General features: G+C 46.7%; 1 protein-coding gene across 1 annotated transcript in view; it reads right to left on the reverse strand.

Annotated features, from left to right (window-relative positions):
• The window catches only part of VPS28 (VPS28 subunit of ESCRT-I), a 55,683-nt gene extending 35,691 nt beyond the window's left edge, over positions 1-19,992 (reverse strand). Inside the window, exons 1-3 of the mRNA XM_073563107.1 lie at positions 19,987-19,992; positions 19,753-19,808; positions 18,051-18,256 (exon numbers count right to left, since the gene is read on the reverse strand). Coding sequence (XP_073419208.1) covers positions 18,051-18,256; positions 19,753-19,808; positions 19,987-19,992 — 268 coding nt within the window. The remainder of the gene's footprint in view (positions 1-18,050; positions 18,257-19,752; positions 19,809-19,986) is intronic.
• Positions 19,993-26,545: the final 6,553 nt, after the last annotated feature.

Genomic DNA, 26,545 nt, shown 5'->3' on the forward strand with positions numbered 1-26,545 from the left:
CCAGATGGCTCTTATCGTACCATTATTAATCTCAGAAGCCTTAATAAATTCATTAAAATCTACTCTTTCAAAATGGAGTCTGTAAAAACGGCGATTAAACTGCTATTCGGCGGGTGCTTTATGGTAGTCCTAGACCTTAAAAGACGCCTATTATCATGTCCCAATACATGCAGATCATCAGCAATTTTTAAGGGTGGCCATCTCACTGGGTGGAAAAATAAGCCATTTTCAGTATAGAGCACTTCCCTTCGGGGTGGCGGTGGCACCCCGGGTCTTCACAAAGTTAATGGCGGAGGTTATGGCCCATCTGCACGAACAGGACATTCTCGTAATTCCTTATCTGGACGATCTCCTAATTGTGGGGAATTCGGAGCCTCACTGTGCCTCCCAATTAGCGAAGGTAATTTCCAGCCTTCAGAATCTAGGTTGCATCATTAACTTTAAAAAGTCACGACTGCAGCCCCTGAAGGTGCAACAGTTCCTCGGCCTTCCCCTGAAGGTGCAACAGTTCCTCGGCCTTACCCTAGATTCGGATATACAGGAATGTCGGTTACCAGAATCTAAGGTCTTAAAAACCCAACATCAGATACGTAGGGTAATAGATAATCCATCGATTTCCCTTAGAGGGGCTATGTCACTTTTGGGCTCACTTACGGCGTGCATTCCAGCAGTACTCTGGGCCCAACTCCACACAAGAACCCTGCAGTGGGACATCTTACACAACACCCGTCGGTTAGTGGGTTGCTTCGAGAGTAGAGTCACCTTGTCTAACACTACCATTCAGTCCCTACACTGGTGGTCCCCGAGTTCGAATCTGCGTAGAGGTGTTCCTTGGGTAAACCAGATCTCCCGAATTCTAACTACGGATGCTAGCCCCAGGGGCTGGGGGGCTCACATGGGGGATAACTGGGTCCAGGGAGTGTGGTCTCCGTCCGAACAGAGATTCTCCTCTATCCGTAAAGAACTGCTAGCAGTAGATCAGGCGGTAAATGCTTTCCTTATGTCCCTACAGGGTGAACACGTCAGACTATTCTCAGACAACCAGGTAACGGTAGCCTACATTAACCACCAGGGGGAACACGGTCCAGGCCCTTAATGGATGTAGCGAATTGTATTTTCCAGATCGTCGAGCTTCACCTCCTATCCCTCACAGCTCTACATATAAAAGGGAAACAAAATCTAACAGCCAATTTCCTAAGCCGCAACAAGCTCAAACAAGGAGAGTGGACACTAAAAAAGGCAGTTTTAGAGCAGATCGCACACAGGTGGGGCCTTCCAGAGATAGACTTGTTCGCCAGCAGAAGGAACAGTCAACTCCCCTTATTCTGTTCTCTGGATCCCAGAGAAGACCCATTTGCAGTGGACGCTTTCCTGATTCCGTGGAGCTTCGGCCAAGCATATGCCTTTCCCCCGCTGAATCTGATTCCAATGGTGCTAAGGAAGATCAGAGAGGACAGGGCCCACGTTATCTTAGTAGCCCTATTCTGGCCCAGAAGGCCATGGTTTCCTTGGCTGAGGAAGATGTCGGTATCTCAGCCATGGATTCTCCCCGAGCTCCCGGACCTTCTATCCCAGGGTCCAGTTTATCACCCACGAGTTTCCAACTTAAATCTAGCGGTATGGAGTTTGAGGGGGTGCTGCTAAAGAAGAGGGGGTTTTCCCAGGGTCTAGTCAACACCCTCTTAAAAAGTAGGAAAGCCTCCAAAACAAATATCGACGCCAGGGTTTGGAAGAGGTTTTTGGCAGTGTCGGGGGCGGAGGTTGGTCAGAAAATCTGCGTTGATCAGATACTGGAATTCCTTCAGAGGGGGTTGGAGATGGGCCTAGCCACAAATACTCTTAGAGTCCAGGTTTCGGCGCTAGGGGCCTTTTACAACTGCAACTTAGCAAGCAATTACTGGGTGGCGAGATTCATTAAAGCAGCAGCAAGATCCAGACCCATTATTAAAGACAGACTGGTCCCATGGGAACTCAACTTAGTCAGCACTCACAGAGCCTTCCTTTGAGCCTATTGACTCCGCTCCCATAAAAATACTGTAATTTAAAACTGCCCTGTTGGTTGCCCTAACGTCAGCCAGGAGAGTTAGTTATCTGCAAGCCCTCTCTAGGATACCTCCATACACCCAGTCCGCAGAAGATAGGGTCATCTTAAAGCCAGACCCCTTATATCTACCCAAAGTCGCCTCGAAATTCCACAGGCTTCAAGAAACAGTCCTCCCATACTTCTACCCGAACCCCTCTAACCTGACCGAGAAGTTCCATTCCCTTGATGTGAGACGGTGCCTTCATAGTTACATTTCGGCCACGGAGCCATGGAAAAGGGACAATGCCCTGTTTGTATCTTTTCAGGGAGCTAGGAAAGGACTAAAGGGCATGTCACACTAAGAGATATCGCTAGCAATATTGCTATAACTAGTGACGTTATAGCGATATTGCTAGCGATATCTCTGTGTCTGATACTTACCAGCGACCGGCTCCCCCGCTGGTTATCGCTGATCGCGCGAGATCGTTCAGGACTGTTTCTCGTCGGTCACTTCCTGCGGCGCTTCCTGTGGAGAGACGAGCGTCGCGTGGAGCCGGGCGGGAGGACGCAGGATCGCCTGGTGTGACAGGTAAGTAGCGACCCCCGTCCCCAGCGATGTCGCTGGTGAGATCTGCCTATGTGGCAGCTCACTAGCGACCACTTAACGATGTACCAGCGATCCTGACCGCGTCATATCGCTGGTCGGGATCGCTGGTACATCGCTAAGTGTGACAGTACCTTTAGAGTGTCCAAGAACACTCCAGCTAGGTGGATTAGGGAGGCTCTCTCTTTTGCTTACACAGCAGGTGGGCTGGAGATTCCGGAAGGCATAAGAGCGCACTCTACTCGGGCCATGGCAACATCCTGGGCAGAGAGATCGGAAGTATCCATCGAGAACATATGTAAGGCAGCTACATGGTCCTCTCCATCCACGTTTTTTAACCACTATAGATTAGATTTAGGTAGGTCCGCCGACCTCACGTTCGGGAGAAAGGTGCTTGAGGCAGCTATCCCTCCCTAGAGCTCTCCTCATCTCTGTAATTCTCTCGTGGTGCTGTCATGGCGACTGAATAAATGCTCAGCTACTTACCGGTAGCGGTTTTTCAGGAGCCCATGACAGCACCTTCACATTCCCTCCCTCTGCTTTCACGTCTTGGATCAGCACCTTTACTTCTGGTTTAAAATTTGGCACGGGAATAAAGTATACTTAGTTTGACAGTGCATATATGAATTGCTACTAACCAGGGAGGTCCTCTCATGCTCTGTAATCCAACTGAGGCGGGAGAGATGGCCGCCCTTTTTATGTCTGTAGGTTTCCTGTCCCCGAAGGGCGGATCCCCTCTCTCGCGGTGCTGTCATGGGCTCCTGAAAAACACAGCTACCGGTAAGTAGCTGAGCATATCCTGCTGGAGGAAGAAGAGAGAGCAGTGGCGATAGCAGCGCAATATGTGAGTGAATGTCAGACTGCGATTAAGAGAACTATGATATGCCATGGACTTCTATGGCCCCCACCCTGGATCTGCCCCATCCCCCCATCCACTTTGCCTATGCCATGGACTTCTATAGCCCCATCCTGGATCTGCCCCCACCCACCTTTCCTACAGCCCCTACCCAACATCCCTACAGTCCCTATTCCCTTCTGTACACTTGCTTTGGCAAAACTAATGTGTATTTAGTCCTGCCAATAAAGATTCTTTGAATTTGAATATAGGTGAGATGCTCTGCAGGGCAGGGGGATAGTATAGTAATAGGTGAAATGCTCTGCAGGACAGGGGCATAGTAAAGAGTTATAGGTGAGATGCTCTGCTGGGCAGGGGGATAGTATAGAGTTATAGGTGAGATGCTCTGCAGGACCGGGGGATAGTATAGAGTTATAGGTGAGATGCTCTGCTGGGCAGGGGGATAGTATAGAGTTATAGGTGAGATGCTCTGCGGGGCAGGGGGATAGTATAGAGTTATAGGTGAGATGCTCTGCTGGGCAGGGGGATAGTATAGAGTTATTGGTGAGATGCTCTGCAGCACATTGGCTTCGGCTTTTGAGGGCAGGAGTCCTGACAAAGTTCTGTTGGGTCTTGATCTACATTGTCACCCTTTGCTTTGAGAATTGTCTCTGAAGAGCAATGCAGTCTGTGTCTCCAAGTCACCGCTGCGCTGATAGTATGAGATGTAAGACATTCAGACACCAGTAAATCCTCCCTGTGCTGTTCCTCTGGTAGAATACTAGATGAACTCACAATACACGTTTATTGAAAAGAAATTAACACATCTGGGTGTGAAGGGTTAATAGTAAAATCAGAGCTGAAGTTTCACTTCTCCATTTTTCCTGAAGGTTTCATTTCTCCATTTTTGTTGCTGTAAGATACATTTTTGTAATTGGGATGGGCTGTCATGAAACCAGACTGTTTCCATCAGGTGCAAGCTAAGGGAGGTACTACTCTGAAGAATATGCCACTAGGGGGCGGGGTCTGCTCACTGAAGATGGTAGGAGTGTGATTCCAGAGCTCCAGTGACTCCAGACTTACATCGGCTCATATCGGCATTCAGCGGCTTCCTCGACCGCCGTGCAGTGCACCGCCGGCTTCCTAACACCCCCGGGCACATGATGACCCGTGGTAGAACACAGAGAAAGGCTTCTCCTCCGCACCTGCCTGACTTCTTTCTGAAAACTCAGACTGCACATGCAGCAGGGAAAATGGCAGCAGCTTCCCCTCCCCCAGGATCATCTCGTTCCTCCCACGGCTCCCAGGGCTCAGAGAGGTGAGACCTCAGCAGATACACATCACAGTAACTCTGCACCTATGACTAGGGGGGACATGAGGGATTTCCTGGCATCTATACGCACTTCTTTAAGGGAGGACATGCAGGACATGTTAAAGGAGATAAGAGAAGTTAACTCTTTAGGAGTACGTACAGACCACTTAGAAAACAAGATGTCTGAGTATGTTTCTGTTATCAACGCTCTTGTGGATGAGAATCAAGCCATGAAAGGTAGATTGGCAGGGGCATTTGATAAAATACACGATCTGGAGGACAGATCTAGAAGAAATAATCTTTGTACAAGAGGCATCCCAGAGACTATAGGAGATAAAGATCTGGCCCCCTTCCTCCAAAACTATATGCAAGCTGTCCTGCCATCTTTATCCCCAAGGGACCTGTTAGTTGACAGGGTCCACAAGACGCCCAAACCCAAGCACTTGGATTCGTCTCTCCCCAGGGACACTATTCCAAGGATACACCTGTATACTACTAAAGAGACCTGTCTGAGACAAATAAGAAATCCTCCTGAGCTTCCTTCTGAGTTTCAGGCACTGCAAGTTTTCCCAGATCTGTCGGCTGCTACGCTGTCTAAGAGGCGAGAATATGCCCACGTCTGCAGAGCCTTGAGGGAGGTCTCCGTGAAATATCGGTGGGGTTTCAATCCTGTGAGGCTCTTCATCACTCATGACGGAAGTACAGTCGTCTGTTCCTCTCCTAAGCAAGCGGAGAAGCTCACGAGCTGGAAGATCCTTTTTTCACCTTGACAAGCTGACACGGGTCGGAAGGTGGCTTCGGAATAGTCTATGGCTTGACTGTACTGCATGGCATGAGTCTGGATAACTGGGCTCTCCTGCTACGCTTCCTAGTGGGCCTTGGTTCGTGAACTTTTCACTTCCACCCCCCTCGTAGATCCTTGATCTGCGGATCGTCCGAACTGTTCTGGATGTTTATACGAGTGGCTCTCGTATATTTGACTATGTTTTGGTTTCTTATCTTTTTCTTTTTTACTTTTCCTTTCTTTTTTTGTCTGTTCTCTTTTTTATTTTCTTTTTGGCATCCTTTCGGGTCAATACTCTGGCCCGACTGTAAGTATATCTGCTCCCATTTTTTCTTCCAGGTTTTTTCCTCCCAAATACCCAGGCATCTATGTGCTACAATGGACTCTCAGCGTATTTGTAGACGCGTTGGTTCTAACATGATATATGTGACTATATTAAGTGTGCAGTTCCATTCTGCCGGCAGCACTGTGAACTTCTCGTATCAGTATTATGAGTATACAAATCTTATCCTTGAATGTTAGGTGCCTAAATTCCCCTGAAAAACGCTCTATGATGTGGAGGGAGGTGGGAATGTCACGGGCGGATATTGTCTGCCTTCAAGAAACACATCTATTGGAAGCCGATAATTTCAGGCTTCGACACCCTCACTTCCCCCACATGTTTTTAGCTAATGGTCAGACCAAAAAGGCTGGTGTGTGCATTATGGTGAAACGTACAATAGCATTTCAATTGTTATCACAATATGCTGACTCCGTAGGTAGATGCTTGACAGTCACTTCCCGGCTAAATGGAGAGGTGCACACGTTGACAAATGTATATGCTCCCAATGAAGGCCAACACAAATTTTTGAGAACTACCTTTAATGATATCTCTTTAAAAGCAAAGGGTAGCAAGATCATATGTGGTGATTTCAATCTCCCCATGAATGCAGACCTTGACTGCTCTTCAGGAAGGAAGAGAACTAGGAGGGGTTTGAACCTCCTATCCCATGAATTTCACCTGCATGATTTTTGGAGATACTCAAACGCATCGGAAAGAGATTATACGTTTTATTCTCCTAGGCACTCCACATACTCCCGTATCGACTATTTCTTAATAGATAGTGCGACCCTAAGCAGGTGTCTAAATGCCACTATTGGCCTAATCGCCTGGTCTGACCACGCTCCTGTCTCTCTGACCCTTGCTCTTGCCCACCAGGCTGACCCTGCGTTCAGGTGGCGTCTTCATTGCTGCTGAGGGGGGAGGTGGTTGATAAGGTTTCCTCGGAGCTGGAGGGCTACTTTCAAATAAACGATAACGGGGAGGTCTCTGATGAGACCCTTTGGTCTGCTCACAAAGTGGTGGTTAGGGGGTTTCTCCTACAACAAGCTTCATATTTAAAGAAGAAAAGAGAAGCCAGTAGAGAGGCTCTGCTCTCCCGTTTACATTATTTAGATGCTATTAATAAGGCTGCACATACGCCCTCCGTCTCTGAGGAGATCTCCCAAATTAGATTTAAATTAAGGGAAAATTTCCTATACAAATATGCATACAATATGAGGAAACTTAAAACTAACTTATATGCTACCGGGGACAGGGCGGGAGCGCTTCTAGCTCGCAGAGTTCGTAAACGTGAGGTCATGTCACGAATTGACCACATATTGGATGAGCAAGGTAGAGCCCTTAGGAACCCACGACACATAGTGCAAGCCTTTGCTCAATATTACACTGCCCTCTATAATTTAAAAGATGATGCCTCCACCCCTCAACCTGACCAAACATCTATTGATGCATACTTAGATTCTGTTAATTTGCCATGTATTACCACTGACCAATTAAATTATTTAAACGCCCCCTTCGCGGCTGCAGAAATTCAGCAGGCGATTAAACAGACTAAACTTCATAAAGCCCCAGATGGCTTAACGAATGATTATTATAGGACCTTTTCTCAGCAATTAACACAATATCTACAGCGTCTGTTCACACACTGGAGAGGCGCTGGTACTGTGATGGCCCCTAATTTAGAGGCCACTATTTCCACTATACCAAAACCGGGGAAATCACTCACACATCCCGGAGATTTCAGACCCATTGCTTTGTTAAATTCAGATGTCAAACTGTTCACTAAAATCATAGCATCTAGACTGAAACTAATTATACCGACTATAGTGTCACCAGATCAGGTGGGCTTTGTTGCAGGACGGGAGACGAAGGATGGCATACGACGTATGTTGAATTTGATTAAAATATCTGAGCTGTCTGGCCAACCCAGTGCATTCCTGTCACTTGATGCTGAAAAAGCTTTTGACAGGGTGCACTGGGGATATTTAAGAGCAGTCCTGAAGAAATTTGGACAGTCGGGCCCTATATTATCCACAATCTGTGCCATGTACTCGACCCCCTGCGCCAGGGTTTTGACGCCTGGCTTCTTGTCCGGCCCGTTCCAGATCACGAACGGTACGAGACAGGGGTGCCCGCTCTCGTCTGTTATTTTTGCGCTGTGCATGGAGCCGCTTGCCGAGCGCATTAGAATGTCGGCGGGCATTTCTGGGATTAAGGTTGGACAGGTGGAGCACAAAGTCGATCTATACGCCGATGATGTCATTCTATCCTGTGTAAATTTAGAATCTTCGTTTTCTGCGATTATTTGTGAACTTGCGGAATTTAGCAAGGTCTCATACTATAAACTGAACCCCATAAAATCCCTGCTGTTTTCGGTGGCGGCTCCTTGTTCCGTTTAAGTGGATGAGAGATTGTATTCCATATTTGGGTTCTAAGCAGATTGTGGATAGGAACTTTACTAATTTGGAAATACAGCTTAAGAAACAATTGGAGCAGCTTCATGCTGTCCAGACCACCTGGATTGCAAGGATTAATGCCTTTAAGATGATTGTCCTACCTAAAATATTGTACCTACTCCGGTGCATATCAATGATAATCCCTAAAAAAAGAATTCTAAGATTACAAACTATGGCATATAGTTATATTTGGTCATATAAAAAGTCTATGCTCTCCAGGGCCCTAATGTATTTCCCGTATAAAAAAGGGGGACTGGGGGTACCAAACTTGTTAAAGTATCATAAAGCCGCTATAATGACGGGACTGAGAGATTGGTGGCAAGCGGACAGAGACCATAAATGGCTTCAAATAGAAAATTATTATGCTACCGCCAAGTCTACCCGATATATTTTCGAGGCTGAAGCTATTAAAACTACTAAATATTCCCCACTTTTGCCAACTATGAAAGCTGCGCTACATCATTGGAGGACAGTGGTCCCATCTCTTATTAAACTATCACGCCACTCCATATCGTTAAAGGCCCTTGAGATGCATATTCCATACCTTAATCTTCAGTCATGGGTTGCTTCCGGAATTGTGAGTCTGGGAGACCTAGTGGGGAGTGGTGGGTTAATCCCGTTTGACCAACTGGCTGCCGAGTTTCCGGCCACCCGGAGGTGTTTTTACCAATACCTACAAATACGTCATATGTTGCATAATTCACCGGACTCGTTTTTTTTCAATTCACAACTAAATAACACAGTTAACGGTTATTTTCTGCTGCCTGATTCTGGCCCGAGAGGTATCTCATTATTATATAGAGCCCTGAATGACCCGACGGATAATACAAAACTGCCCTATATGATCAGGTGAGAGCGGGACCTGGGATTTCTCTCCGAACCTGTTGACTGGGAGGAAGGATTGTGTGAAGATGTACGGGTCTCTTCATGTGTGAGCCATCTGGAGCAATTGAAAAAGACGCACCTGAGATGGTACCAGTTCCCGGTCCGAACGGCACATTTTGGAGCTGGTGGGTCTGGTGAATGCTGGAGAGGGTGTGGGATGAGGGGTACTCTTGTCATGATCACGTGTGTCTGGTCGCAGATGATGCCGCAAGGCGAACCCATAACACACGTGACCCTGGATACACCGCCTCCAGTGGGGCGAATTTAAATAATAGAACGTGCCGGTGGATACGCCGCCTCCACCTGGCGAATTTAGGAATTACACGTTAACATATACATTTCTGGAAACACCGCCTCCAGTACGGCGAATTTAAATAAGGGGGGAACCTGGGAATCTTTAACAATGGTGGGCCCTGCGATAGGGAATGGGGACATGGAGACCTCCTGCACTCCCCTGAGCCAGTGTCCCTGCACTCCTCACATTCCCTAAACAGGCTCCGCACCTGTCGCCGCTCGCGTGCCTCAAAACCCTGGCTCGCCCTGCGCCTAAACCCTCACTAGGGAATAGGTCGGTGCGGAGACTAATCCCACCACTGCACTAACAACACACATGAGGAAAGAGACAATACAGGGAAAACACCACTTAGCTTTGCTCTGTTGGGTACGCTCCTAGCAACAGAGCCCACCACCTGTGTGCATCTTCTCCTCCACCCTGATCCATCACCATAACTGGATCCGTCACTATCGTGCAGCCTGGGAGCAGAGTCCATCACCACTTGCAGCAGTCCAGTACACAGAGTCCCAAGATGAGTCCAGCCTCTGCCAAGAATCCAAGCATGCTCGAGTCCAGTTCTCAGCAACCAAGTCGAGCATGCTGAGTGCAACTCTCTTCCTAGTCGCCACTCCTCTAAGCCATGCCCGCACTTCCCACCGACACCATAAACTGCGACTCCACCAGGCCATGCCAGTCCTTCCTGCAGACACCATTAGCTGGCACTCGTTCTCTCTGGCTGACTGCGCAGGACTCCTATCCAGCTCCATCCTTCCACCAGGCTCTCCAACAACTCAGCAAGAAATATCACCAGCAGTGAGTGAACACCCTGAGACCCATTTATAGAGTGTCACACCTGAACCATAATTAAGTGCAACCTAACCTAAGGTGCAATACCACTAACCACCACCGGGGACAGTCAAAACACCTTTGAACTTAACCAAAGTAAAAAAAAGTTCACTTTGTGCTTTTAATACTGCCAGATCCAACACTGGATCATGACAACTCTTGAGCATACTTGGTGGTCCTGTCCGGTGCTCCAGCCTTGGTGGAGGGGTGTTGATTTATTGATCTCACAAGTCTTGGGTATCCAGATGACTCTGACCCCAAGCCAGGCCATTTTACACATTGGCCTGAACGAAATTCCTCATATTCTTAGAGGTATGCTGTCACATATTTTGATAGCTGCTAGATGGAAAGATCCCACCCCCCAGAGGTTGCAGGACTAATTGATAGAATTAACACTCACTGCCAGCTTGAACTAGCACTAGCTCACTCGATGACTGCCATAATAAAAAGACAGAGCATTTGGCACGCCTGGATACATAGTAGACACTCCACGGTTGCCCCGCTCCAGCCTGCTTAGCCGTATATAATTAAGATGCCGGATATTAGATATTGGATGTTGTTTGTTTTCTTTCCTTGTTGGAATATATTACTGTACTGCAGAACACTGAGACTTATTATGTGTACTTGCTGTTACACATAGTTCTATTGATGCCACTAATGCCTGTTCCTCCCCTCACCCCTTCCCCTCCCCCCCCTTCCTTTCCTGTTTTTCATTTGTCGTTTCCCACTTTTTGCTCCTTATTTTCTCCTCTCGTTCCCCTAGTTTCATATATATGGTGGTTGTAACTATGGTTGTCATTGTTTTGACTTGTTTTCTTGTTCAACCTCAATAAAAATAATTGAGAAAAAAAAAAAAAAAAAAAAAAGAATATGCCACTATACTACTTTCTATGATTGACATATATGTAGTTTCCGGTTTTCTTGCAATATTATTGGCTTATAAAGTGAAATGATGTTATTGGTAGTTGAGAACTTGGCATAATTAAGCGAAATGTTATAAAAGAAGTGACTAAAATAAAGGGGCTTAGTGATCTGTCTCGATCCTCCCGTACAGAGACCCTGGTCTCCGTGTGGTCATTTGAGTTGCTAGCAACACTCTGTGAAATAATTTGGACATCACTGGCTCAACCGTGAAGGGTTAATTTAGCCCTCTCTAAATAGCTACCCCGACAGCTGGCACCCAACGTGGGGCCCCCAAATAGGGACGCCTCTGCCCCCGGAGGACAGCAAGACAAAGGACCCTCGGAGTGGACACAGGTGCTAGAAAATTGGGACTGATCATCCCCCACAACAACCACGGTAAGGTGGCAGTTATACTGTTCAGACTGACCGTTTTGGTGTGGTTTTCCTGTGCTTGTTGCTGCAAAGAGGATCTGAGGTTTGTCCCCGTGGTGGGGTGATTCTTGGGTGGAATCATATAGAGGTGTAGTCCCGTTGGGGGCCCAGTGCTCGAACCGTACCTCATAAGGGACGGACACCCCGGATTGACCAGTGATTGTGACTCTCTTTATAGTCAAAATATCCTGAAATCCTGATCATTATTAGTATTGGGCGTGGTCATGTGATCGAAGACTGGGTAGGATACGTAACTCAGGTATATATAGATATATATATATATATATATATATATATATATATATAGATATATATATATATATATATATATATATATATATATATATATATAACCAGAGGTGTCCGGAGGGATAGTCTGAGACGCCCTCCTCCTTTCACCGAGTACCGCGAATTTTGGGCAATCCCAGAGGGGGATTATTGACCCTGTGGAACAGACTGATACGGCCGCTACAGATCTGTGCACAACTGAAGTAAGGATATTTAGCTCTAAATTAGAGAATCCGTGGAAGGAAAAGAAGAATTTTGTGGCTTGGCGCATGAATTGTGTGACGAAGGTGTTAGGAAGAACAGAGGAAGTGAATTCTGATTGTTTCTGTTACTGCTATGTTGAAGAAGGAAAAATTGTCTATTGTTATGGCAAGGACTGGATGTTTTGTGGTTCAAGAAAGTGACTGTGGTGTGAGGAAGTGATTGATTAAGAAGGAACTAAGATTGATACTAATGTGTCAGGCAGACAAATAGTTAAAAGTGATGATTTGAAAGAAGAGGTGTCCCTGGCTAGATGACAATTGTACAAGGAGACCGAGAGTCGCAGCCCCCACGTTTTCTTTGTTAAACGCTCACGGTATCTATTATCAGCCACTGCCGCCAGCCTTAGTCCCCGTTATGCCTAATATTGCTAGTGGTTATGAGTATCCACCCCCTTCCATTTACCAGATCCAGAGAAAAAAAAATAAAAAGTTTTCAGAAGACATTAACCCGCTCTGTTCAGCACAGAGAGAGAGAGAAAACACAACAAAAAAAACAAGCTAGCAGCCGTAGCTGCTCCAGCCCCCTCCCATCACCCCCACTGCAGCTGTGAACACACAGCTCCCCCTCAAACTCCAGCTCCCGCGCTCCAATATCTCTTCCAATCATATGACTGGGAACCCTGCTAATTCTCGTCAGCAATTCTGCTTTCAGAGAGATTGTCATTCCCCTGCTGCTTTAATCGGAGTAGATGGCAGACACAATTAATATACTTTTATAAACCCCACAAAACCCTTCCCCGAGGTTTTCAGTTCGTAATCTCTCCCACATGTCCTGTAAATTTACTAGGGGCAGATTGATTATCACAGTTCTGCTCCAGAATACAATTCCAAGATAATGGTCAGATGGTTCTTACGTTATATAATCCCTATGTAGATGAAGACAGAGAGGAAATCTGTATTTTGCATGCCTTTCCCATAGATGCCACAAGGGGCCCAAAACAGTCTCAACCAGTTTGCAAAAAAAACAAATATAAGCAGGTGTCTAGCCATTGTTAGCCTCCTTAAGCATCTGGCAGCACTGAACTGTCGGATTTCGGCCTCGAGACTTCGGTTCCGCCTTGGTCAAGAGATATTCTTGGGTCACTGTCTCCTTCAGGGTGCCAGACACCTCGCAGAAGAAAGAAAAATAGCTGTCAGCTCCCTTCCTTTCCCAAAAAATGAAACTGAACTCCAGCGCTTTCTAGGACTATGCACTTATTGTTGTCAGTGGATACCGGATGCATCCCGCATAATGCAACCCCTTTACAACGCCTTGAAAGACGGTATAATGAACTATAAGGGAAGATGGCAGTGATGAGGATTACCTCCAATATGACTGTTCCCAACTTCTGACTGAAGAAACAGCTACTCCACCAAATGTCAGTGAGAATCCACTCCCAAATCCTGATCTGGTGTTATACACGGATGGTTCAAGATATGCTGATGGGTTTGGTAGATTCCACACCGGATACGCTTTTACCACAGAGGACACTGTAGTGCACGCAGCTGCACTCCCGCCGTCACAGTCAGCACAAGAAGCAGAACTGCATGTACTTTGGCCAAGAACCGACGGGCTAATATATACACAGACTCACGGTATGCATTTGGTATTGCTCACGATTTGGGGGCTCTATGGGCCAATCAAGGGTTTATTACTACTGCCGGAACCCCAGTGAAAAATGCTAAAGCTGTTAAAACCCTCATGGACTCGATCAAATTACCTACTCAGGTGGCTATTATCAAACTTAACGTGCACGGTCCTAGGAACAGTCCACAGAATGTTGGCAATGCATATGCGGATATGCAAGCAAAAGCCGCCGCTCTTTACCCGTTGAACCAACCATACCAACTATGGTGACCACACGCTCTCAGCGTAAACAGTTACAAGAACCTGATGAGAACCTGATGATCTACAAAAGACTGAAGTTTTCTGTCGGACCCCGCGAGACCGCTGAATGACGATGCAGAGAATGTCTCCAAAGGAAGAGGTGAAGCAATGGAAGACTGATGGGACACGTATGGATAATGGTCTCTGGAAAAAGGACCGACTTGTGTGTCTCCCTACCCGGATGTACCCTGCTATTGCCACATGGGCACATGGACCTACACATCGAGGAAAGAATCAGGCCCTTGCACTGGTACAAAAATTCTACTGGGCCCCGGTTCTCCAGTTGGCCAGAAGCATTCGCTGTTACCAACATGACTGCAAAGACCACAGCGAAGAAACTGGTGATGGAAGTTATATGCAGATATGGGGTTCCAGAAGTTGTTGAAAGTGACCAAGGCCCGGCCTTTTCTTCTCATGTGTACCAAGAAGTTCTGACAATGCTTGGATCCACTGTAGCCCTCCAAACTCCGTACCACCCACAAACCAGTGGGAAAGTTGAGAGGTTGAATGGCACACTGAAGGAACAACTGACCAAAATGATGCAGGAGACTACGGCTCCATGGCCAGAGCTCCTACCCATTGTACTATACCACATTCGTACTACCCCTATTGTAAAATATGGCCTGTCCCCATATGAGATATTGTTTGGTGCTAGGCCCCCAGTTGCAAATTTCCAGCCTCAGCAGTTATCAGAAGAAACTGACCGTGCTGTTCAATGTGTTATTCAGCTTAGTAAAAATCTTGCTAACATCCATGTTCTAGTTTTCTTTTCTTTTCCAGATTCAGCAGAAACCGACACCTGTTATAACCTGAAGCCTGGTGATTTGGTAGTCGTGAAAAGGCATGTCAGAAAGCACGGACTAGAACCCTTGTATGACGGTCCCTATCAAGTCCTCCTCATCACCCAACAAGCCAATAGCAAATGAAGGGGGCATAATGTTTTGGTTTTCCGCATTTTTCATATTATTATTCGTAGAAGTTAAAAGTTAAAGTTAGAAGATATTCAAAGACGCAGAGATCAATACGATAAAGACAATGATCGTAATAAGGACAGTTGGTGGTCAGACACCACCTCCTTTCTCAATCCAGCCAATTGATTTAAGGGAATTGGGGGCTGGATAGCTTGCATCTTACAGAGCTTGTTACATATTGCTGCCTGTATCCTTGTTGTATACGTGATACTAAAACTTGTTCTTTGGTGTATTTCTGTATGTATTAGGAAATTCTGCACTAAGACAGCTAATGATGATATCAAAGGCGTCGTTGCCCCTGCTCTTCTCTGCACCGATCTCAAAAGGCTACTTGATGAAGATGTTGAAGCCAAGCACATGGCTACCTACAAAAGATCCCCACCACCGTTATCAAAAATTGTTATTCGTGAACTGCGGTATACAGGGGGGACGGGTGCGCCGCGACAGCCATGACTGGTAACACGGCATTGGTCATGTGAAGACCAGTACCCCCTCAAGCTGTTAGCTTGGGATAGCACCTCTGATGCTGCAAATGTGTTAACAAAATTTATCTAGGGGGGAATGTGAAGGGTTAATACTAAAATCAGAGCTGAAGTTTCACTTCTCCATTTTTCCTGAAGGTTTCGTTTCTCCATTTTTGTTGCTGTAAGATAAATTTTTGTAATTGGCATGGGCTGTCATGAAACCAGACTGTTTCCACCAGGTGCAAGATAAGGGAGGCGGGGGGTGTACTACTCTGAAGAATATGCCACTAGACTACTTTCTATGATGGACATATATGTAGTTTCCGGTTTTCTTGCAATATTATTGGCTTATAAAGTGAAATTATGTTATTGGTAGTTGAGAACTTGGCATAATTAAGCGAAATGTTATAAAAGAAGTGACTAAAATAAAGGGGCTTAGTGATCTGTCTCGATCCTCCCGTACAGAGACCCCCGTCTCCGTGTGGTCATTTGAGTTGCTAGCAACACTCTGTGGAATAATTTGGACATCACTGGCTCAACCGTGAAGGGTTAATTTAGCCCTCCCTAAATAGCTAACCCGACATGGGGAGAGATCTATTAAAGAACATTCTCTAACCAAAGCCCAATTGTCCGGCACCGCAGGAACGCCATTGTCACGGCAGGAACGCCATTGTCACTGGGTTTGTACCAAAAGGAATGACACGATTGCCAACTGGAAACAATGGGGGGGGGGGGGAGCGCTGGACGGCCCATGTGAGATGTCAGCAAGGAGAGCCCGGTGACTTCCATGGGCTCCAGTGACATACAGCACAGCACAGGCAGCAAAGAACTTGCAGAATGGATTTCACCACAGGTCTCTGGGCCCGGCTCACTGCTCCGGGCTCTACAGGTCCGGGTCACAAGTACCTCGTCCCAGAGGACAGATACTGTTCTTACGAGCTGTCAGTCCACGCTCAGTGTGGGGTGTATGGGCTAGAGACCCTGATTCCAATCCATTCTGCGTTTTCTTTCATCCCCTGCCTGCCTACACCTGCAGTATATGTGTATGATACATAACTATGTAGGATCTGGCCACTCTTATTCTCTTGGTAGTCATAAGTGGACAGGAAAGAAAGTGCAGGAGCCAGATTCACTGCCACTGAATCAATAGAAGAGGTGCTGCTCTGGCCCTTCCGGCTCCTCTGCTGGTCAGTGATATCACTATGGAGGCACACCGGTCAGTGGGGGCTCATCTGCTGACCTGGCTGTCTTTCGAGAGCCTGCAAGAACCAGGGCTCATCCCACTGAACGCCCGCACTCGATCCCCACGGGTAGAACACAGGGTGAGGGGAACACACATTGGTAAGACTATCGGTTCACCAACAGAAAAAAAACACAAAGGTGTAACGACTGTGATTGTAGGGATCAGGGCCACGACCAGGCACGGGGGTTTACAGGTGCCGGCTTCTGCTGGATCTCCGTCCTCACTGAAGGAGCAAATCCAGATGATCTTTTTACTCTTAGACCTGTGACGGGGACAAGGGGGCATCCTCTTCGTCTGGAGGAAGGAAGGTTTAAGCATACTCACAGACGCGGATTATTTACTGTAAGAGCAGTGAGACTATGGAACTCTCTGCCATATGATGTTGTACTGAGTGATTCCCTACTAAAATTTAAGAAGGGACTGGATGCCTTTCTTGAAAAGTATAATATTACAGGGTATATACACTAGTTTCCTTAATATTGCGTTGATCCAGGGAGCTAGTCTGATTGCCGTATGTGGAGTCGGGAAGGAGTTTTTTTCCCCAGTGTGAAGCTTACTGATTGCCACATGGGTTTTTTTTTACCTTCCTCTGGATCAACATGTTAGGGCAAGTTAGGATAGGATATGGGTTGAACTAGATGGACTTAAAGTCTTCCTTCAATCTTAATTACTATGTTACTATGTGTTGCAGAGACCCGTCGGGTTCCTGCACTGCGATACATGCTGCATTGCGATACATGCAGTGGCTGTGAGCTGACGTCGGAGGTGCAGCTACAGGGAGCAGCGCATGACAATGGCGCACACTCCGATGTCAGCTGCCGGGCTGTGCGGTGGCTACAAAAGACACTGGGCGACGTGGGAGCAGAGGAAGGGTGAGTAGAATGTTTTTGTTTTTAATTATGCATTAGGGGCAGAATGGGGACACATACACTAGGATTGGGGGCCATGTAAACCAGGATGGGGACATATATCCCATCATTGGGACATATACTGTATACCATGATGCGGACACATTCACCAGGATGATGGGCATACACACCAGGATTGGGGACATTTCACTACATAATGAAGGCGGAAACTCATAAGTCTTTATAAAATTTAGAACACTACTACAGGGGCCCATACTTCTGACCAACGTGTGTGTGTGTGTGTGTGTGTGTGTGGGGGGGGGGGGCAGGTCCAAATTTCACACTGGGGCCCAACGGACTCCAATTACACCACTGCAAAAACATACATTCTCAGCAAGAACACGCGGTGGTACAAGTGGCAGAATCTCACCTCTCTGCTGTGCCTTCTGGGCTTCCAGGACCAACGCTCTCTGCCAGCAGCTCTCTGCGTTTGGTGGGCTCCCACTGAGATGATAATGTATCAGATGTGACCTGCAGTCCCATGTAACTCCACAGATAATCCAGTGATACTTCTGTGAGTACTGATAGCAGTGATGGCTCCTCTGGATCACACTGCTGCTGGTTCTGCATGTGCTGCTGGGAGGCGTAAGGCAGAATCAGTAGAGATGAGAGCAGACTAGATCTATCTATTGCTGAAAATGACAGACTGCTACAAACACAGATCTACATTTTTGCAGTTTTGCACTGGGTCAGCTGTAAATCACAAGTTGATCACATGTAATGTGAACGTCCTCACCGTGCACCTCAAATATCATAGATCTTAAACTTTGTGATGCTGCAATTGGCAATTTTCCGAGAGGCCAATTTTCCGCGTGGGCAATTTTCCTGGGAACCGGTTTAGCTGGACCCACTGGTTCCTGCCAGTTCTAAGCAGATGGCACTGCTGGACATCTTCATGATGTGGCTCATCTGCTGCACTAAGTTTCCTTAGCCAAACACTTCATCTTCATTCCTCACAGTGGCAATTTCTTGGGGTCCTCAATGATGAGAAATTCAGGAAGATACGTACCCGTCATATAATCACATCAGGATGCGTCTGATCGGCTGCAGAATAAATTTGGAGCCCAACAACCGCCTGCAATATCCAGCCAAGATAAGAAGGAGGAGTCCTGGAGGGCGTGATGATCTGATCCCGAAGGCCCTATTTCACACCATCCAGTCTGTCTGGAATCACATGAAGGCACAAAAGGATGTGCACAAACCTCATACACAGAAGATCTGGGGTCAGTTCTCAAGGATGTTTGAAACCACTGCCTGCCGAGAACCTCAATAACCTCTGTACAAGTGACGAGAATTGATTGAAGTGATGGGCGGTCACCAGATAGTGATGGGTGAAGTCACTCCACCACCGTTGCATGACGACCTCCGGCACAGGCTCCCTCCCCCAGCTCCGTTGCCTGACGACCTCCAGCCCAGGATCTCCATCTTGCATGATGACCTACAGCTTAAATTACCCCTTCTCTCGTTGCATGACAACCTCCAGCCCACGGTCCCCCTCGTTGTAGGATGAACACCGGCCAGGCTCCCCCTCCCCCCGTTGTATTACAACCTCCGGCCCAGGCTCTCCCTTCCCCCTGTTGCATGACGACCTCCGGCCCAGGCTCAAACTCTTGAACCCCCCCTTGTTGCATGATGACCTCCGGCCCAGGCTCCACCTTCCATGATGACCTCTGGCCCAGGCCCCCTCTTGTATTACGACCTCCATACCAGGCTCCCCCCCACACTGCATGACGATCTCCAGGAGTCTGTGTATAACCCTTAACCTATACACATTCTCTTCCAGAACCCCTTCTGCACAAAGCTCAGGGTTCTTCATTTTTGGCCAGTAGGTATGGAAGAAATTAACCCAGGAGCTCACCCCACACTCCCCTGCACACAGGTAATGCTGCCCCTGTAACTATGACCTCTGCCCTAAATAGTGACTTATATCCTGAAAACACCCAACATCAGGTCAGGCATCATGGGTGCTCATAAAGAAGTGACAGTTGTAGTCACTGGCTGCAGGCTCCACACGCGAGGGATACTGCCCCCCCCCCACTAGACTGATAATACTATAATTACAAGCAGCTCACCTCCAACTGCCGGCTGAGCTGGAATTCCATGGAACATGATGGGAGAAGTGAAGAATCTGCAAAAAAAAAAAAAAAAAGGGAGAGAAGGTGGAAAAATGATAGTTAGTAATCAGTAATTTGATGTTTCCAAAAAACTCATGAGAACAGCTGGGAGAGAGCGGGATCTGAGACATCACTAGACAAGAAGCAAAGTGCAAAACATTTCCACCAGTAGGAGTCACCTAGATTTATTACCATCATTCTTGTCATACAATGATTCAATGAGAGAACCCAAAACCTAAAGACGGAGGGAATAACTAGGGCTGTTGGTAAGGGTTTAGGAAAAATCAACCAGTAATAATCATTTTATCCCCATGATAGCCCCTGAGAGACGAGAAAAAAGTCCCCTGGTAGAGAGGGAGCACCCCGTAAGATCTTCTATCTGAAGGAAAGATCCCAAGAATATCCCGCTTTATCGGATAGTGAAAGTTCTAGATGTCATTCAATCAAGACAATAGCATCTTTGATTCAGAGCGCCGACAAATAAAGTGTCCAGAAAGTAACTGGAGACACCAGCCCTGATGAGGAAGAGTAGGTAGAGGCTTGGATCTAGTTATCGGCTTCCAGGCCATGAAGGCTTGGTCTTCTTATGTACTCTGCACGTGCTAAACCAACTACTGAAGTATGTAGGAACCGCTACTAAAACACAACAAGTTACCAAAAGCAGAAGTGATCCAAGGAAGCTGGAGGGCCAAACGAGGCCTGGAGTTCAGGAGAGGTCCCAAGGACTACGCTAAGTCAAAATGATCTCACATTAAAACAGGGCCGTGGAGTCGGTAAGCCAAACTCCTACTCCTCAATTTCCATGACTCCCTCATACATGGCTCGAGTTTAAGCGATAAATATACTGTAGTAAAATGGTAACATCACGCTTTTATCCCCTTCATAACTCAGTCTATTTTGACCTTAATGACCTGGCCATTTTTGGCAATTCTGACCAGTGTCCCTTTATGAGGTAATAACTATGGAACGCTTCAACGGATCCCAGCGATTCGGAGTGTGGTTTTTTCGTGACATATTGGGCTTCATGTTAGTGGTAAATTTAGGTCGATAATTTTTGCGTTTGTGAAAAAAACGTAAATTTGGCAAAAATTTCGCAATTTTCATTCTGTTAAACCAGAGACTTATGTGACACAACATAGTTAATACATAACATTTCCCACATGTCTACTTTACATCAGCACAATTTTGGAAACAAAATTTTTTTTTGTTAGGAAGTTATAAGGGTTAAAATTTGACCAGCGATTTCTCATTTTTACAACAAAATTTACAAAACCATTTTTTTAGGGACCACCTCACATTTGAAGTCACTTTGAGGGGTCTATATGGCAGAAAATACCCAAAAGTGACACCATTCTAAAAACTGCACCCCTCAAGGTGTTCAAAACCACATTCAAGAAGATTATTAACCCTTCAGGTGCTTCACAGGAACTAAAGCAAGGTGGAAGGAAGAAATGAATCCTAAAATTTGTTGGGCAATTTCTCCTGAGTACACAGATACCTCATATAAGGTCATAAACCACTGTTTGGGCGCACGGCAGGGCCCGGAAGGGAAGGAGCACCATTTGACTTTTTGAATGGAAAATATGCTGGAATATTTAGCAGTTGCCATGTCGTGTTTCTAGAGCCCCTGTGTGCCTGAACATTGGAGCTCCCCCACAAGTGACCCCATTTTGGAAACTAGACCCCCTAAGGAACTTATCTAGATGCATAGTGAGCTTTGAACCCCCAGGTGCTTCAAAAAGTTTATAACGCAGAGCCGTAAAAATAAAAAAAACATTTTTTTCCCTCAAAAAAAGATCTTTTAGCCCGCTATTTTTTATATTCACAATGGTAACAGGAGAAATTGGACCCCAAACGTTGTTGTCCAGTTTGTCCTGAGTACGCTGGTACCCCATATGTGGGGGGGGGGGGAAAGCACTGTTTGGGCACACATCAGGGCTCGGAAGGGAAGTAGTGACGTTTTGAAATGCCGACTTGATGAAATGGTCTGCGGGCGTCATGTTACGTTTGCAGTGCACCTGATGTGCCTAAACAGTAGAAACCCCCCACAAGTGACCCCATTTTGGAAACTAGACCCACCCAAGGAACTTATCTAGATGTGTGGTGAGCACTTTGAACCCCCAAGTGCTTCACAGAACTTTATAACGCAGAGCCGTGAAAATAAAAAATAATTTTTTCCCCTCAAAAAATGATTATTTAGCCCGCAAATTTTTATTTTCCCAAGGGTAACAGGAGAAATTAGACCCCCAAAGTCGTTGTGAAATTTTTCCTGAGTACGCTGATACCCCATATGATGGGGTAAACCACTTCTTGGGCACACGCTGGGGCTTGGAAGGGAGGGAGCATCGTTTGACTTTTTGAACGCAAAATTGGCTGGATTCAATGATGGCGCAATGTCGCATTTGGAGACCCCCTGATGTGCCTAAACAGTGGAAATCCCCCAATTCTAACTCCAATCCTAACCCCAACACACCCCTATCCCTAGTCACAACCCTAACCCCTACACACCCTTAACCCTAATCCCAACCCTAACCACAGGCCTAACCCCAATCCCAACCCAAACCTTAAACCTAATTCCAACCCTAACCCTAAATCAAACTCTAACCCTAACCGAAAAATAAAAAGTATTTTATTATTTGTCCCTACCTATGGGGGGTGATAAGGGGGAGGGTGATTTACTATTTTGACCTCTGTGATAGATCCTATCACAGTGATCAAAATGAATGAATGGAATCTGCCGTTTGGAAGATGGCGGCGCCAATGATCCAGGACGGCGGGACACCAGGAGCCACAGCGGGACTCGGAGGGTACCGGGGGGTGGGGAGCGGAGGGAAGGGGAGCAGATGATAATGGTGGTGGCAAATTGCCGCCGTCAGTCGGTGTGTATGTGGGGGGTCGTATCGGTGTCTCCAGCCATGCCTGATGCTGTTTCAGCATCGGCCATGGCTGGATTGTAATATTTCAAATTTCATTGATGAAATATTACTATCGCTCTGATTGGCTGTTGAAAGTGAAACAGCCAATCAGAGCGATCGTAGCCACGGGGGTGGGGGGTGAAGCACAAAGTGACCCCGGTCACCCGACCCGCAGAAATGTTATTTACACCATGGCAGAGATTTTCATGACGCCTACATTGGCGTCATGGGTCGGGAAGGGGTTAATGAGCTGCTGCTGGAGGGTAGTCTCCATGTGCTGCATTACCACCATATGTCCAGCCATAAGGCTCTGGACCGACATGGCCTGCAACTAACTGAAGTTACATTGTGAGATGTAGCCTGGACATATGGCCTTACTATGGCCTGGGGTCCAAGGCCTAGCTGCTTATATGTGAAAACACATCTCAGCACACGAGGCTCTACGCCTGGCTTTGGCACAAAGGCATGAGACTAGCATCAGCCCAGAGGCCTAGGCCATCAACACAACATTCCAACGTGCATTCACTTGTGCTGGCTCCATACCGGCTAGAAAAACAGGGGGAGCTGGTAACACCGAGAGCCTACCATGGAGGGAAGCGGCGTCCGGTCAGGAATGTTGCATTACTGCCAATGTTTTCCTCTCCTGTGCCCCACGAGATCCAGGAAAGTCTTAGTTACTCACCGGTTAACGGTATTTTTCGGAGTCCATGACAGCACCACCTGAGAGAGGGGATCCGCCCTTTAGGAACAGGAAACCTACAGATACAAAAAGGGTGGCACCTCTCCCACGCATCAGTTGGATTACAGAGCACAAGAGGACTTCCAAGGTTAATGCATGATTTATGTACAGTATTCTTTACAATTATAACTTTTATCACAAGTGAGCATATACAAGAAAAAAGACGTGCACACCCCAATTAAACTATAAGGGAGGGAATATACGGGTGCTGTCATGGACTCCGAAAAATACCGTTAACCGGTGAGTAACTAAGACTTTATTCGGTCGTCCATGACAGCACCACCTGAGAGATTTACAGAGAGTAATATCAGCTTTAGGGAGGGACTACAGCCTGCAGCACCCTTATACCAAAAGAGAGGTCTGTGGAAGCACCCAGGTCTAGCCTATAATGACTATAAAAGGTGCTCGGAGAGGACCAAGTGGCCGCCTTACATATCTGGTCGATGGAGACTTCTGATCTTTCGGCCCATGAGGTTGCCATTGCCCTGGTGGAATGCGCCCTCAGCTTTCCGGGTGGCGACCTGCCCTTTGATGTGTATGCTATTGCAATCGCCTCTCTAATCCATCTGGCTAGTGTATTTTTTGATGCTCTACAACCTTTTCTGGGGCCTTGATGAGAGATAAATAGGGCATTATCTTTCTTCCAGGGATCGGTGACTGACAGATATTCTATGAGGCCTCTCCTGAGATCCAGGGTGTGTAGTTTCCTTTCTTTTTCGTTAGTTGGATTAGGGAGGAAGGATGGCAGAACTATCTCCTGTGTCCTATGGAAACTAGAAACTACCTTTGGCAAGTACGCTGGATCAGGTCTAAGTATTACCCTATCCTCTTTAAACTGTAAATAAGGAGGACACCTAGATAAGGCCTGAATATCGCTTATTCTGCGAGCTGATGTTAGAGCTACCAGGAAGGCTACCTTGAGGGACAGGTTTTTTAGGGAAGCCGACGAGATAGGTTCGAATGGAGTCTCTGTCATAGCAGTGAGGACTAGGTTCAAGTCCCACGGCATAAACCTATCCTTCATTATTGGCCTGGATCTACCTGCTGCCTTAATGAATCTGCTTATCCAATAATTACCAGCAATGTTACAGCTAAACAGAGCCCCCAAGGCTGACACTTGTACTTTAAGGGTACTGGTAGAGAGCCCCATGTCCAGACCTTTTTGTAGGAACTCTAATATCTGCATTATAGGTGCTGAATCCCCAGCGATTACTTCTGAGTTTTGAAGGAATTTTTTCCAAATTCTAACGTAAATTTTCGTGGTAATGATTTTCCTACTCTTAAGTAGGGTGTTAATTAGGTCTGCGGAGAAACCCTTCTCTTCTAATAATGACCGTTCAAACTCCACGCCGTCAGATGAAGGCCAGCCACCTGAGGATGGAAGACTGGGCCCTGGGACAGGAGATGCGGGATGTCCGGCAGAACCCAAGGATCGGACACCGACATGGTCCTGAGGCATGAGAACCATGCTCTCCTGGGCCAAAATGGAGCGATGACTATAACCCTTGCTCTGTCTTTCCTGATTTTCCTCATCACCAGGGGTAGAAGAGATAGGGGAGGGAAGGCGTAGGCTAGTTTGAAGTCCCAGTTTATCAGGAAGGCATCTACCGCCAGAGGATTTTCTCTGGGATTCAGGGAGCAGAATTGTTTCAATTGCGTGTTGTCTCTGGTGGCGAATAGGTCTACCTCTGGATATCCCCACTTTTGAACAATCAGATTGAATATGGAGGTGTTTAAAGACCATTCCCCTTGCTTTAGCCGATTGCGGCTTAAAAAGTCTGCCGTGATGTTGTCTTTTCCTTTTATATGCAATGCTGTTAAAGATAGGAAGTATTGTTCTGCTAGATGGAACAACCGCTCTGCTACAAACATCAGGGGTCTGGAACGGGTCCCGCCTTGGTGATTGATATATGCCACGGTGACCCGATTGTCGGAGAACACTCGCACGTGATGGCCCTGTAGGTACACAAGGAGCTTTTTAGCTGCCTGTTCTACCGCTGTCAATTCTTTTAGGTTAGATGACATTCTTAACTGATGATGTTGCCATTGGTCCTGGACTAAAATTTCACCCATATGAGCTCCCCAACCGTAAGGACTAGCATCCGTGGCGACTATGCGGGTTACGTTATACTCCCAGGGCACCCCTTTTGATAAGTTATTTTTTTAAAATATTTTTACAATCATTTAATTTTTTTTAAATTAATTCTTACTTTTACCCTGTGTCCCACTATGGGACATCATTTTGTGTAGACTGATCGCTTCTATAGCATGCAGATCTGCATGCTATAGGAGCTGTCATCGCTGCAGCTTCTATACCACTAACCTGAGAGACTTCCTGACATGCACTGCGCATGACAGGAAGTCTCTCAGGCCTGGAGACCTGGATGTCATCATGATGACATCGAGTCTCCATGGCAGCGATCGAGACCCTGTGTCATGACGTGGGGTTTCTGACCCAAAGGCAGAGGAGCTGTCAGAGCTGACATCCCCTCTGCCTGCTTCCGGAATGCTGCGATCATGTTTGATCACAGTGTTTCGGGAGTTAAAGTGCTGGGAGCAGTCCATGACCGCTCCTGTCACTTAGTTCCGGGTATCAGCTGTGAGAATCAGCTGACACCCGGCCGCAATTAGCCGTGCTCCCCCTGTGAGCGCGGCTGATCGTACATGACATACTATACCATCCATGGGCATTAAGGCCCAGGTCACAGTGATGGTATAGTACGTCAAATGTTGTGAAGGGGTTAAAGAGGATGTGTCAAAAATCACAATTCAGTATGTGTGCAATATTAAGTAGAATATCATTAAGTAGAATCATTTTTTAAACTTTAAACTCAATGCCCACACAACCTGTTACATCTCCTCAGTGTCCCTCTTCCTGCTGCCTAAATCCCATATTGCCTAGTACAAGCTGCAGCTGTCAGTCAGGCTGTGGGGGGTGGGGACTGACTGCACTTAAGGTACTGTCACACTTAGCGATGTACATAAAAATCCCCTTAAAACACAATTTTATTAATGATCATAAAAACACACCTTCCCAGTGACGTTGAAAAAATGTCAAAAAATAAACCTAGTATAAGGTGCTGCATAGCCCTACATT

Source organism: Dendrobates tinctorius, unplaced genomic scaffold (assembly GCF_039654945.1).
Source record: "Dendrobates tinctorius isolate UK_male_01 unplaced genomic scaffold, ASM3965494v1 ptg000378l, whole genome shotgun sequence".
Classification (NCBI taxonomy): Eukaryota; Metazoa; Chordata; class Amphibia; order Anura; family Dendrobatidae; genus Dendrobates; species Dendrobates tinctorius.